At 41.7% G+C, this 15,541-nt stretch overlaps 1 protein-coding gene across 4 annotated transcripts in view; it reads left to right on the forward strand.

Annotated features, from left to right (window-relative positions):
- Window positions 1–15,541, forward strand: part of LOC137418504 (tyrosine-protein phosphatase non-receptor type 13) — a 240,305-nt gene that overhangs the window by 203,857 nt on the left and 20,907 nt on the right. For all 4 annotated transcript variants that reach the window (XM_068104581.2, XM_068104582.2, XM_068104580.2 and 1 more), the window contains exon 39: window positions 10,144–10,234. In XM_068104581.2, the coding sequence (XP_067960682.2) occupies window positions 10,144–10,234 (91 nt within the window). The remainder of the gene's footprint in view (window positions 1–10,143; window positions 10,235–15,541) is intronic.

Genomic DNA, 15,541 nt, shown 5'->3' on the forward strand with positions numbered 1-15,541 from the left:
CAGTGGCTTGCTCTCTCTCAGTTTTATTTCAACTCTAATTTGATATCTCATTTCATTTTTCACAGTCGCTAACATGGTTTTAGACTCGGTTGCAAAAAACGGGAATAAAATTCGATTAAAGTTACCGTTTAAAGAACAAAATGCATTTTCAAAGGCCTGTCACATAAAGGCCATTCATTGAGGCTCCCTCACGGCTTTATCTCGACTCTAACTCACCATCACAGTCGCTGGGATGGTTCAAGTCTCAGTTTCAGCTAAAGTTTAGAAAATCGGCGACATGCATTCCAACAGCCATTTTGAATGTGTCTACTGGTTGGATGAGATGTGGGCATGGGGAATGAGAGAGGGGAATGAGAGAGTGGAAGGAGAGAGGAGAATGAGAGAGGGGAAGGAGAGTAGAAAATGTTCCCAGGACTTAGTTATTTATATTATTACTTCGTAAAAGTACAGCGACTGAATACTGAAGTTCGGGATCAAACCGAAGTATAATTATATATTTACATATTCCTGGGGTGTATATACAGAGTTTGTTTAAAACAAGTCAACTATTTTCCAACCATGGAATTAAACAATACAATACTTCAAAAATGTACATAATAATGTAAACTAACTATGGAATACAATATTTATTAATAACGTTTGGTTTTAATCTATTTTTACTTTGTAAAGCGAAAAGTTATCGATACATTCAAGTTTAAAAATGAAGAAGAGTCATGGGCACCATAGGCCTACGCTTGGCCTCTCAAGTGCATTTTAAGACTGAATCAACACGTCTTCGATCTAAAATTACTTTTTGAAGAAACAAAGGTACATTTTGATTACAACTCAAGCAAAGGAAACCAGGTAATGCCTGTTTCGTTCAGAGCGATTTAACACCACCCAAAGAAGATGTGTTTTAGAGCGACAGGAAATAAAATCGTGAAATCTTTTATAGAAGATTTTTTCTTTTCGCATGAGTTTCCGTGTGTGTGTGACCCCCTCCCCCATGTGTGTGTGTGACCCACACCCCCATGTGTGTGTGTGACCCACTCCCCCGTGTGTGTGTGACCCACTCCCCTGTGTGTGTGTGTGTGACCCACTCCCTCATGTGTGTGTGATCCACTCCCCTGTGTGTGTGTGTGTGTGTGTGTGTGTGTGTGTGCGTGTGTGTGTGACCCACTCCCCCATGTGTGTGTGTGTGTGTGTGTGCCTCACTCCCTCGTGTGTGCATGTGTGTGTGACTTACTCCCCTGTGTGTGTGACCCACTCCCCTGTGTGTGTGACCCACTCCCCCATGTGTGTGACCCACTCCCCTGTGTGTGTGACACATTCCCCAATGTGTGTGACCCACTCACCCGTGTGTGAGACCCACTCCCCCGTGTGTGTGACCCATTTTCTCATGTGTGTGACCCACTCCCCCATCTGTGTGACCCATTTCCCCGTGTGTGTGACCCACTCCCCCGTGTGTGTGACCCACTCCCCCGTGTGTGTGACCCACTCCCCCGTGTGTGTGACCCACTCCCCCGTGTGTGTGACCCACTCCCCCGTGTGTGTGAGACCCACTCCCCTGTGGGTGATCTATTCCCCATTGCAGTGTGCATGATGTGGGCGGGAAGGGAGAGGATTTGAACTCTTGAAGTCACATTTTACATGAGATGTAATTACACATTTCTATCTGTATTTCCCATGTGCATGCACATGGATTCACATGTTATCAGAAGTAAATATATTGTGTCGATTACATTATTTGTGCATCTGATAAATTGCCAGGAACCATTTTGTAAAACTGAATGTGCAGCAACTAAATGAAGATGTCCAAATGTCACACATGTCCATGCCCATGAGATTCCCACGGGTGACCCCACTAGTCTATATATAATAGGCTAATGCCATCTATCTGTCTATCTGTCTATCTGTCTGTCTGTCCCACCATGAAACACGGAAATGCTCCTCGGAGAGAAAACATTCTTGAATAAAAGTAGTTTCAAATTAATGCAAAACTATGGGGAAATTATCATTTTTTTCAATCAGTCAAAAAATTGAACCCGGACGTTGTGTTGGCAACAGGATCGGTGCCGATCTGCTTTGATTCCCCCCTGATAATTTTTTTCCTTTGCTATTGAGAAAATAAAACTTGAACCAAGGTGAATTAAGGTACCAATTTGAGCTGTCAATCGGTACTTTCATTGTGTAAAATGAACTAAGGTACCAATTTGAGCCAATGATCGGTACTGTCATTGTGTAAAATGAAACAAAGGTACCAATTTGAGCCAATGATCGGTACTGTCATTATGTAAAATGAACCAAGGTACCAATTTGAACCAATGATCGGTACTGTCATTGTGTAAAATAAAACCATGGTACTAATTTGAACCAATGATTGGTACTGTCATTGTGTAAAATGAAACCATGGTACTAATTTGAACCAATGATCAGTACTGTCATTGTGTAAAATGAAACCAAGGTACCAATTTGAGCCAATGATCGGTACTGTCATTATGTAAAATGAACCAAGGTACCAATTTGAACCAATGATTGGTACTGTCATTGTGTAAAATGAAACCATGGTACTAATTTGAACCAATGATCAGTACTGTCATTATGTAAAATGAAACCAAGGTACCAATTTGAACCAATGATTGGTACTGTCATTGTGTAAAATGAAACCATGGTACTAATTTGAGCCAATGATCGGTACTGTCATTATGTAAAATGAACCAAGGTACCAATTTGAGCCAATGATCGGTACTGTCATTATGTAAAATGAACCAAGGTACCAATTTGAACCAATGATCGGTACTGTCATTATGTAAAATGAACCAAGGTACCAATTTGAGCCAATGATCGGTACTGTCATTGTGTAAAATGAAACCATGGTACTAATTTGAACCAATAATCGGTACTGTCATTGTGTAAAATGAAACCATGGTACTAATTTGAACCAATGATCAGTACTGTCATTGTGTAAAACTAGGGCATTGCCCGTACGTGGGTGCCCGTTCCTTGCCAAAAAAAAAAAAAAACGCTACCCGTACGCTCTACCCCGCCCGTACGCCCGTAAACAAAAAATAACAACGCTCTTCGCTTCCGCCCTTCGCTCTGACTGAATTGGGAGAAATAATGCGCATAAGAAATCGAATTACGTACCGTAATGGCGGTCAGCTCGTAACGCGCACACTGTCCGGAAGTTCGCATATCGCATATCTATCTATCTATCTATTAATGCCCATTTATTCAATTATCGCCAACGTATTTTGGCTTTTTGCAATTTAATCGCAAGGAAAAGTAGAAAGAGAAGAGGGAAAAAAAGAAAAGCCTTGCCTTGCTGCAAACAGCTGCTGCAAACAACAACAACATGGAAGGCTGCACTGTCCGGAAGTTGGCATATCGCAGTTACGATTATTTTAGTGTTAATGGCCAATTATTCAATTAGCGCCAACGTATTTTGGCTGTTTGCAATTTAATCGCAAGGAAAAGTAGAAAGAGAAGAGGGGAAAAAAGAAAAGCCTTGCATTAACGCATTAACGCTTGCATTGCATTAACGGTTCGGCACACGTGATAGCTCGCTGCTCTCTGATTGGTTGAAGCGTTTTTTGGACATAGCTCGGTAGGTACTTGTCCGATTAATTACAAACCTTGAAAAGGCACATCCTCGGGTCCCCAGCAATATACCTGGCAAGTTTCAAGTATATCGGACCCGTGGTTGTCGAGAAACAGCGGTCACAGACACACAGACACACAGACAGACACACAGAGATTGCTGGAATTATAGATAGATGAAACCATGGTACTAATTTGAACCAATAATCGGTACTGTCATTGTGTAAAATGAAACCATGGTACTAATTTGAACCAATGATCGGTACTGTCATTGTGTAAAATGAATCCATGGTACTAATTTGAACCAATGATTGGTACTGTCATTGTGTAAAAATGAAACCATGGTACTAATTTGAACCAATGATCGGTGCTGTCATTATGTAAAATGAAACCAAGGTACCAATTTGAACCAATGATCGGTACTGTCATTGTGTAAAATGAATCCATGGTACTAATTTGAACCAATGATCGGTGCTGTCATTATGTAAAATGAAACCAAGGTACCAATTTGAACCAATGATCGGTACTGTCATTATGTAAAATGAAACCATGGTACTAATTTGAACCAATGATCGGTACTGTCATCGTGTAAAATGAATCCATGGTACTAATTTGAACCAATGATCGGTGCTGTCATTATGTAAAATGAAACCATGGTACTAATTTGAAGCAATGATCGGTACTGTCATTATGTAAAATGAATCCATGGTACTAATTTGAACCAATGATCGGTACTGTCATTGTGTAAAATGAACCAAGGTACCAATTTGAACCAATGATCGGTACTGTCATCGTGTAAAATGAATCCATGGTACTAATTTGAACCAATGATCGGTACTGTCATTATGTAAAATGAAACCATGGTACTAATTTGAACCAATGATCAGTACTGTCATCGTGTAAAATGAATCCATGGTACTAATTTGAACCAATGATCGGTACTGTCATTGTGTAAAATGAATCCATGGTACCAATTTGAGCCAATGATCGGTACTGTCATTGTGTAAAATGATTCCATGGTACTAATTTGAACCAATGATCAGTACTGTCATTGTGTAAAATGAATCCATGGTACCAATTTGAGCCAATGATCGGTACTGTCATTGTGTAAAATGAATCCATGGTACTAATTTGAGCCAATGATCGGTACTGTCATTGTGTAAAATGATTCCATGGTACTAATTTGAACCAATGATCGGTACTGTCATTGTGTAAAATGAACCAAGGTACCAATTTGAGCCAATGATCGGTGCTGTCATTGTGTAAAATGAAACCATGGTACTAATTTGAACCAATGATCAGTACTGTCATTATGTAAAATGAATCCATGGTACTAATTTGAACCAATGATCGGTGCTGTCATTATGTAAAATGAATCCATGGTACTAATTTGAGCCAATGATCGGTGCTGTCATTGTGTAAAATGAATCCATGGTACCAATTTGAGCCAATGATCGGTGCTGTCATTGTGTAAAATGAAACCATGGTACTAATTTGAACCAATGATCGGTGCTGTCATTGTGTAAAATGAACCAAGGTACCAATTTGAGCCAATGATCGGTACTGTCATTGTGTAAAATGAAACCATGGTACTAATTTGAACCAATGATCGGTACTGTCATCGTGTAAAATGAACCAAGGTACCAATTTGAGCCAATGATCGGTGCTGTCATTGTGTAAAATGAACCAAGGTACCAATTTGAGCCAATGATCGGTGCTGTCATCGTGTAAAATGAACCAAGGTACCAATTTGAACTGTCAATTGATATTTTCATTGTGTTAAATGAACCAAGATACCAATTTGAGCCAATGATCGGTACTGTCATTGTGTAAAATGAACCAAGGTACCAATTTGAGCCAATGATCGGTACTGTCATTGTGTAAAATGAACCAAGGTACCAATTTGAGCCAATGATCGGTGCTGTCATTGTGTAAAATGAACCAAGGTACCAATTTGAGCCAATGATCGGTGCTGTCATTGTGTAAAATGAAACCAAGGTACCAATTTGAACCAATGATCGGTACTGTCATCGTGTAAAATGAACCAAGGTACCAATTTGAACCAATGATCGGTACTGTCATTGTGTAAAATGAACCAAGGTACCAATTTGAGCCAATGATCGGTACTGTCATTGTGTAAAATGAACCAAGGTACCAATTTGAGCCAATGATCGGTACTGTCATTGTGTAAAATGAACCAAGGTACCAATTTGAGCCAATGATCGGTGCTGTCATTGTGTAAAATGAAACCAAGGTACCAATTTGAACCAATGATCGGTACTGTCATTATGTAAAATGAACCAAGGTACCAATTTGAGCCAATGATCGGTACTGTCATTGTGTAAAATGAACCAAGGTACCAATTTGAACTGTCAATTGATATTTTCTTTGTGTTAAATGAACCAAGATACCAATTTGAGCCAATGATCGGTACTGTCATTGTGTAAAATGAACCAAGGTACCAATTTGAGCCAATGATCGGTACTGTCATTGTGTAAAATGAACCAAGGTACCAATTTGAGCCAATGATCGGTGCTGTCATTGTGTAAAATGAACCAAGGTACCAATTTGAGCCAATGATCGGTGCTGTCATTGTGTAAAATGAAACCAAGGTACCAATTTGAACCAATGATCGGTACTGTCATTGTGTAAAATGAAACCATGGTACTAATTTGAACCAATGATTGGTACTGTCATCGTGTAAAATGAAACCATGGTACTAATTTGAACCAATGATCGGTACTGTCATCGTGTAAAATGAACCAAGGTACCAATTTGATCTGTCGATTGTTTGGATTATTTATGACCTTAAAGGGGGGAAGGGATGACTGTTGCCTGCTTTGCTCATCATGTGATGCTCGTCCATAAGATATAATTAACTTTTCATACAATATCTAGGCTCATGGAAGAGCAAGATGGCTGAGGTTAAAAGGCACTGGGGTCACATATTGACAAAACAGGCAAGGCAATGAATGAACATGGAGGGATTTAGAGGAGAGGAGGATATACATTAACTTGCAATAAGAGGATGGATTTTGAGACTTTAACCAGGAAGAGATTACAGAACATATCTTTGCATCCTGGAGTAGCTCAAGAGGGCAGAGGGAGCTTGATCAGAGGATATGGAGTATCAACAGCTCTGAGGCCACCAATTTGTCTGTGACGTTAAAGCAACATATCTCATGTTTCTGCTTCATTGCACGGGAGGCTTATAATGTTGAGAGCTTTATATTCTACAGAATTCAGGAGGGACAGATGTGTGCTGCTGGGCGACAGCATGTAGCGGCAGAGACCTTGCAGGCTGAGTAGTTCTGATTGTTATGCCAACCAAAGTTGGCACAAGTATAGAGTGTAACGTACAGATGAACTGATTCAATTTTGGGTTCAACAGGTTAAAGGTCAAAGGTCATGTGCCTTTTAGAAATCATTTTGCAGACCATAACTTGAGTTGGAAGCATTTGTTATTATAATAACGAGTTCCCTTCCAAGGAACTTTGATGCAAGAGGAGACCATTAGGCCCATCAGAGGCTGTGCTTTGATTACCACCATATGGTTGTTTATCATTAAGCAAGGAAGCAGCACGTTCCATTTTGAAGTCTTTGGTATAACTCGGCCAGGTAATCCGCCGACTTCCCAGATTCAGAGGGGACGCTCTAACCATTATGCGAGCGAGTCTGGTGTTATCTCTCTTGCACTCTCTCTCTCTCATGACCTTCAATTGAGATAAAACATAAGAGTTGTTTGACATCTAACGTGCTTGCAACCATATGCATCGATGCATTCTCATGAAATTCTATTTTACAGTTAGTGGAATGACTTGAAATGATTGAGGTTTATCAGTTTGAAGCTGTCTTTGGAGTTCAAATTGGTGATACTAGGGCATTGCCCGTACTATATCTATATCTAAAATTATATCCCCCCCCTCTTTTTACATGAAATGGTTTGGTCCAAAGCGAACGGCTTGCGAGTACGGTGACAATCCCCCCCCTCTATTTACATGCAATGGTTTGGTCCAAAGCGAACGGCTTCCGGAGTTTGGTAAAGAAATCGCCATCGCGTGCACAAACGCGCAGGAAAGCGAATGAATCGCAAATTCGTTTTTATTAGTTGTAAAACATAGTTTAACGCCAACATAGTTTGCAAACGTGAAATAAATGAATACGCTCTCAAATGTGCCATCCGAGGCAGAGTGTGCCCGCCACGTTCGGCACACGCGATCGTTCGCTGCTCTCTGATTGGTTGAATCGTTTTTTGGACATAGCTCGGTAAGTAATTGTCCGATTAATATGAAACCTTGAAAAGGCACATCCTCGGGTCCCCAGCAATATACCTGGCAAGTTAAAAGTATATCGGACCCGTGGTTGTCGAGAAACAGCGGTCACAGACAAACGTACAAACGTACAGACAGAGATTACTGGAATTATAGATAGACTAGGGCATGCCCGTACTATATATATGCCCGTACTATATATCTATCTAAAATTATATCCCCCCCCTCTATTTACATGAAATGGTTTGGTCCATTCGCAACGCCAAAGCGAACGGCGAACGGCTTGCGAGTACAGTGACAATCCCCCCCCCCCTCTATTTACATGAAATGGTTTCGTCCATTCGCAACGACCACAGAACCCCCCCCCCTCTATTTACATGGAATGGTTTGGTCCATTCGCAACGCCGGCACACGCGATCGTTCGCTGCTCTCTGATTGGTTGAATCGTTTTTTGGACATAGCTCGGTAAGTAATTGTCCGATTAATATGAAACCTTGAAAAGGCACATCCTCGGGTCCCCAGCAATATACCTGGCAAGTTAAAAGTATATCGGACCCGTGGTTGTCGAGAAACAGCGGTCACAGACAGACAAACGTACAAACGTACAGACAGAGATTACTGGAATTATAGATAGACTAGGGCATTGCCCGTACGTGGGTGCCCGTTCCTTGCCAAAAAAAAAAAAAAACGCTACCCGTACGCTCTACCCCGCCCGTACGCCCGTAAACAAAAAATAACAACGCTCTTCGCTTCCGCCCTTCGCTCTGACTGAATTGGGAGAAATAATGCGCATAAGAAATCGAATTACGTACCGTAATGGCGGTCAGCTCGTAACGCGCACACTGTCCGGAAGTTCGCATATCGCATATCTATCTATCTATCTATTAATGCCCATTTATTCAATTATCGCCAACGTATTTTGGCTTTTTGCAATTTAATCGCAAGGAAAAGTAGAAAGAGAAGAGGGAAAAAAAGAAAAGCCTTGCCTTGCTGCAAACAGCTGCTGCAAACAACAACAACATGGAAGGCTGCACTGTCCGGAAGTTGGCATATCGCAGTTACGATTATTTTAGTGTTAATGGCCAATTATTCAATTAGCGCCAACGTATTTTGGCTGTTTGCAATTTAATCGCAAGGAAAAGTAGAAAGAGAAGAGGGGAAAAAAGAAAAGCCTTGCATTAACGCATTAACGCTTGCATTGCATTAACGGTTCGGCACACGTGATAGCTCGCTGCTCTCTGATTGGTTGAAGCGTTTTTTGGACATAGCTCGGTAGGTACTTGTCCGATTAATTACAAACCTTGAAAAGGCACATCCTCGGGTCCCCAGCAATATACCTGGCAAGTTTCAAGTATATCGGACCCGTGGTTGTCGAGAAACAGCGGTCACAGACACACAGACACACAGACAGACACACAGAGATTGCTGGAATTATAGATAGATGATCAGCTCAGGAGAGGTCATGGCTGATGGTGAGGCCCAGAAGTTCAAGAGACGAATCCTTTTCATTTCCTGTGCCTCACCATGGAAATATCGAGGTGGATTAGTTTGTTGATCCTTCTGGAGTGACAGGATGAGACTATGAATGTGCCATGATTGAATTTTTTTCAATTTGCCAGATCAACATTTCATAAGTACCATTTCAGCAGAGTGATGGCTGCTGTGTCTACCTGTCAGTTGGATAGGTGTGTTGTATGATGCAACGTGAAATAATCTGCAAATAGGAAGAGAAGATTTCGCAGCAATCGGAGATGTAATTTATGTATATGTGGAACAACTGGGCCCAAGATACTGACATGGACACTCCATCCTCCACTGGGAGAGCAGAGCGGAGAGTTTGAATGATAGCCGCTTGTTGACTGTGCCGGTGGAAGAAGTCGGAAAGCCAGGTATTAATGTCCTCAAGGAATCTCATGGTAGGCTGTAGAATGCAAGCTTTGAAAAGGCAGTGCTACCCAAAGATTTCAACATAACAAATTAGTATGGCCCACTTTCCCCGATCCACCCTCCCTTCCCCCCCCCCCCCACCCACCCCTCCCCATTTAAACCTGGGGTTGATTTCATTTCACATGGTGGTTGCATTTTCTCTCCACTCTATACAAACAATCAAATTGTTGTGGTTATCATTAAAAATATAACAAAAGTAAACTCAGCACGGTGACTGAGTAACATGCGACAAATGAACATTTTTTTTTATTGGAGGTTGTTGTTTCTTGAATTTGTTTGCATATCAAGGTTGTAGACAAGTGTATCGGTGTATTGGTATCAAAAGAAGTTATTTTCATCTGCACAGGTAATTAAAAACTTGGTTGTAGACGAGAGCTGTGATGTGGCCTCTGCACCTGAGAATCTTCAGCGGAACCGTTTCCAGGGTGTTCTACCATGTGAGTACACTTTATGGTTCCTGTTGTATGCTGGACCACATTTGCAGTTATAATAATTGTGAGCTTATCACGAGGTTTGATTTGTTATTTGAAATATATTCCAGGTTAAATAGGGCATCTACTTTTGTTTTCCTTTTTGGAAGGGGGTGGGAGGTGTGGAGGGAGGGTGAGGGGGGGGGGGGCAATTTATTATTATTATCTTCACTACCGATGGTGGATGGAGGTTATGTCTCCATGTCTGTCTGTCTTTTTCTGTGAGCAGGATATCTCAAAACGTTGTGGACGGATTCGGATGAAACGTGGCAGACAGGTTGTGTGTGTATCAAGGAAAATTCGATTCGATTTTGATTCATGCCGCATCCAGATCCGGCCTATCAGTGGGATACAAAACGTAAACTGTTCAGCCAGGTGGACATATGCGCTCTGATTGTCGTTCTAGTTTCGTATGCAGACTGCAGTTGCTGGTTGTATCATCCTTGGGAGAGCACCTGTGCTGCTGATTTGCTCATCCAATTGTTTGTTTTCAATTGTGTGTGTGTGTGACCCACTCCCCCGTGTGTGTTTGTGACCCACTCCCCCGTGTGTGTTTGTGACCCACTCACCCGTGTGTGTGTCTGTGTCCCATAAACATTGCCCCCTGTTTCCAGTAAGCTGGTACTCATTTTTCCAACCTTGCAAGGATGACAGGCTGATTCAATCCACCTGGTGTTATTTAACGGCACGGCAGAGGCTCAAATTCAACATCCTAAGATCTTAAGGCAGCTACCTTAACAGCGAAGCAACACCTGGCTTGGGTTGTAGGAATTGATATAGGTATATGCATTATGAAATAATTTGCATGGAATTCAGTGCAATAAGTAATAATGCATGCAGCAACGTTCTAATCAACACTTTTCTCATTCTGTTGACCAATTTCCTGTGTGACCTCCAGTTTCCTCTTTGTTCGCTCAGGTCTTTCATGTAGATTTTGGAAGTGATGAAACCCCTCAATCATGCACATGCTGTAACTCAATCATTAATCCGAAACTTCCTCAATCATGCACAATTTCGATTTCAATGTCCCTGGTATATTGTCACTATTCGCGTGCATTGTTTATATTTTTCTGATTTATTGCGACATTCAAACATTTATTGTTCCGTTGTGTGGAAGCAGCTAAGTAGGTGTCCATACCATGCACGCACAAATGTAAACAGGCAGTAGGTACGACTTGTAATTGTGATACGAGCCAACTTCATGGTGCCAATACCAACCTCTTGTTCTATGATATTGGAAGAATGAATGAATGAATGATCGTTTTAAGGCCATTTTCCCCACTAGAGTGGGGGTTAACCTTGTGGGCCCCATGACAATCATGGTTCCCTGTTTGAGGCAATGTTTTTATGGCCGGATGCCCTTCCTGACGCCAACCCTTGGTCACACTCCTACGATGCGCAGGGATACGGTGTACCTATTCTGAATCCGGGTTCACACCGTGATAATTCATCCCAGCAAGCTGGTACTCAATTTTCCGACCTCGGAAGGATGACAGGCTGAGTCAACCCCCCTGGCGTTAATTCAGCGATCGACCGGGATTCGAACCCAGGATCCTAGGATCCCAAGCCGGCACCCTAACCGCTAAGCCAACACCAGGCTTATGATATTGGAAGGATCTGTGTTTTTAATCATCATCATCATCATCTTGCGGCGGTGGCCCGAGACAGAATTCACAACCCCTTCTCAGATGTCCCTATCGGCCATCATCGTAGGAACTTCCCTTGCCTGAATATTTACGTCTCTGACAATAATGTCAGGGTCGGACAACTTCCTACCTCGCTTCAATGTTGATGGTTTGTGCATCCGAAGGATGAGGGATGAAATCACCTGCTTCTTGGCCTGAAAGCAGTGACCTGTGAATTTAACCCGACATTTGAAAGTTGTGTCAGGTATCAGTTGGAGGTTATCACACGCCATGATTATTCCAAGATCCGTTTTTAACGTTGACAAGGGGGTCAGTGTATGTTCCATCAAGACGTTTTTGCATATTTGCACTACAAAACGGTCACGTTTCAGAACCATTCAAAAGTATACTTTCAACCTGGCTTGGGTTGTACGAATTGATATACGTATATGCATTATGAATTCCCTGAAGGTAGCTCTGAAGGTAGCTCTGAAGAGGTTTACTTTTAACTTCTGTGGCAAGTTTCATTTGTCCCAGGCTGTCCAGGCCATCCCTTTCCTGATCTGGAAGTCTTTTTCCCAAGTCCATTATGTATGAGCCCAGGTATTTAAAGTCACTTCCAGGTTTGACGTCCATACCAGACTTGCATTGGATGGTTGCTGACTCTGGGAGTGTGTCGATTGTGTTTGTAATAGGCCTAATATATAAAATAAAGTTGCTGTTGTAACAAAGTTAAGGTATGGCTTCTTGCATGCTCCCCATCCCTGACCCTTCTTCCATTCCATAGTGCAGGAAATAGCTATAAGGGACTCATTTACTTCAATCATTACCATGGAATAATTTCCCCATTGTAATGCACACGTTGACTTCCTGTAGGGCCTATTGTGATTTGAAGTGTATTTTGGGATGCAGAATGAAGTGCCATAGCCTGGCCAACATGTGGGTTTGGCCCTCAGTGCTCATTGTGCATGGACATTGATCTTTGGCATTGGGAAGGGATTATAAAGAGAAGTGGCAGAGAGCCTGCTTTGGGAATATATACTCTTTGGTGTTGGTGTGGCTCGACTTTGGTTCGCTTATGTGCTCTGAGCAGTGTCTTAGGTCATTCCTTTAATGGATGCATTACAATATGTGAAGGCAATGCTACCCAAGACTCCTATCAGGATAAGCTTGGAGTTAATATGGGACTCAAGTCACACAGTGTGTTGAAACCCAGATCTCTACCAACTGTAAAATGCAGCATTCCTGAACAATCTGGGTCATTGAGAGTGAAGAAAATAACATTAGCCACACAGTTACTCCAGGGTAGCAACTGTTTGCAACCAATGGCGTGCATACGTGCGTATGTGTGTGTATCACATGTGTGGGTGTTGTGTGTATCACATGTGTGGGTGTTGTGTCTGTATGTGTGTTTGCGTGTGTGCGCGCCGCTTGTCATCTGTCTGTGTGCATGCGTGTGTGCCCGCTTGTGTCGTGTGTGCTTCTGCGCGCCCACTTTTGGCATCCGTGTGTGTACGTGTGCATGTGTCGGACCACTTTTTGTCATCCGTGTGTGTGTGTCGTTGGTTGTTATCTCCATTATTTGGCTTTTAGAAGGTGGAATGGAGTCTTCTCAGGTCTCAAAGTATCCACCCCGTCTTCAGTGAAGGATCGCGATTCATGGTCTAAGTTTTGAAGTTGTGTTGTTCTTGGAGTTTTGTTCCAAGGGCTCTTTTCAGGATCGTCATTGAGCCCCTTACAGCCTCCAACTGTAGTTCGTTTGTGGTAATGTTCCCGGGGATGGTTTTTAAGATCTCTGTAAAGTTCTTCTTTATCATTCCCATGGCCCCAATTGTCACCGGTACAATTCCAGTGCCCTTCTGCTTCCAGGATCTTTTCACTTCATTCTTGAGTTCTTGTTATTTGGTAATTTTCTTGATTTCTGCATTATTTAGTTCAAAATCGCCTTGTACTGATATCTCAATCAGCAATGCTGTCTTTTCTTTTTATTCCAGTGTACTATGTCCGATCGCAGTGATATGTTTTCTATGTTCACGTGGGATGGGACCATCAGGTTATATGTGAGCATTATGTCCTTGTTTTCAATTATTGCTTTTGTTTCATGTTTCCATAAATTTTGTGGAACTGGGATATTGAAATTTCTGCAGATGTGTCAGTGGATTACTCTACATATCTTGTTGTGCCTTTGGGTGTACAGCTGCTCTGACATGAGTTTTTTACATCTTGATAGGAGGTGACTCGTGCTTTCTGTTTCTACGTTACAGAACCTAAACTTGTCCGCTTGACTCAGTCCTGTCATCTTCTTAAATCGATTCGTGTGGTGTCCTTGTTCTTGGGCATTTATTATGATCCGTTCTCCATCCCAGTTGAGGTGACCTCTTCTTAGCCATTCCATTGATCCTTCTTTGTCTATCCCCAATCTGTCCAACTCATTTTTATATTTCCCTGCTCTTTTGTCTTTCTCCCAGTTGTCACTGCATATCTGCTGGTATTTTATCTTGTATTTTTCTTTTGCCTTTTTGCCAAACGTTGGGGCTGTATTTGTTGCTGTTTTGGTTTTTTTGTGTGACATTCTATTCACACCTGTTTTTGGAAGTTTTTTTGCAAGGTGAGTGAGAGATACCTTTTCTGGTTTGTTGTGTTCATGCTTGTACACCAGTTGTATTTGGTAGTCTGTTGAAATTTTCACGTACTCTGCTAATCCTACAGTCGTCACTCTGTGCACTTGATTGAGTTCCATAAAGCCACCACCTTCTTTCCTCGGCAGGTATATTCCTTGGATGCACTGATTTTTGAAGAACATTTTATGGATCGTTTCCTTGTTTTTATATCTGTTTTTTTCTATTTTTTTTTTCTAGTTAGGTTTACTCTCCATGAAATGGAGAGTAACCTATTATTACTGCTAGTTTTTCTTATTATTAATCTCCGCCCTATTTTGCACCTCCGAAAAATTCATAATTAATGTTCTCAGCAACTGCTGGTCGGATTGACAGGAAATTTTCATCAAATGATCGTCTCGGCTCCGAGAATTTTTTAATGCTAATTACGACGTCATTGGTCACGTGGTATGGGCGCCATCTTGTAAAACACATTCAAATTTGCCCCTCTGTATCTCCGAAACGGCTCAATGGAAAAATTTGAGGAATGGCTCATTCTAAAGAACTCTTCAATGCGAACAAAAGACATGTGTATCGAGTATATTAAAAATGCTAACGTTAAGAGGTTAGAATTCGTCAAACAAAAAATTTTCTCCCCCGAAAATGGGATTTTTTTCCCAGATGCGTCGTTAAAACAAACTCAGAATGCAACAAATTTCGAAGTCATACGTCACATGGTTTGGCCGCCATATTGTTTTTCGTGAAAAACCACAAAAACCCATTTTTCTCCACAACGGCTGAACGGATCGAGCCCAAACCTGGCATGCATATTCGCACACCCATGATGAACAAAAACGCCTCTGAGCATGATGTCATCCGACACATGGTTTCAGAGTTATGACATTTTAAAGCTCAAACTAGAAATTGTATCACCTCCATAATTTGTGAAGATATCGAGTGTAAACTTTATACAAATGTTCCTCATGGGGGGATGTTTCAATGTTACTTGAGACGTTTTGATAAGTCACATGGTTTGGCTGCAATAAATAATG

The sequence above is a fragment of the Myxine glutinosa genome, chromosome 8, assembly GCF_964187855.1.
Source record: "Myxine glutinosa chromosome 8, kmMyxGlut1.1, whole genome shotgun sequence".
NCBI classification, from domain to species: domain Eukaryota; kingdom Metazoa; phylum Chordata; class Myxini; order Myxiniformes; family Myxinidae; genus Myxine; species Myxine glutinosa.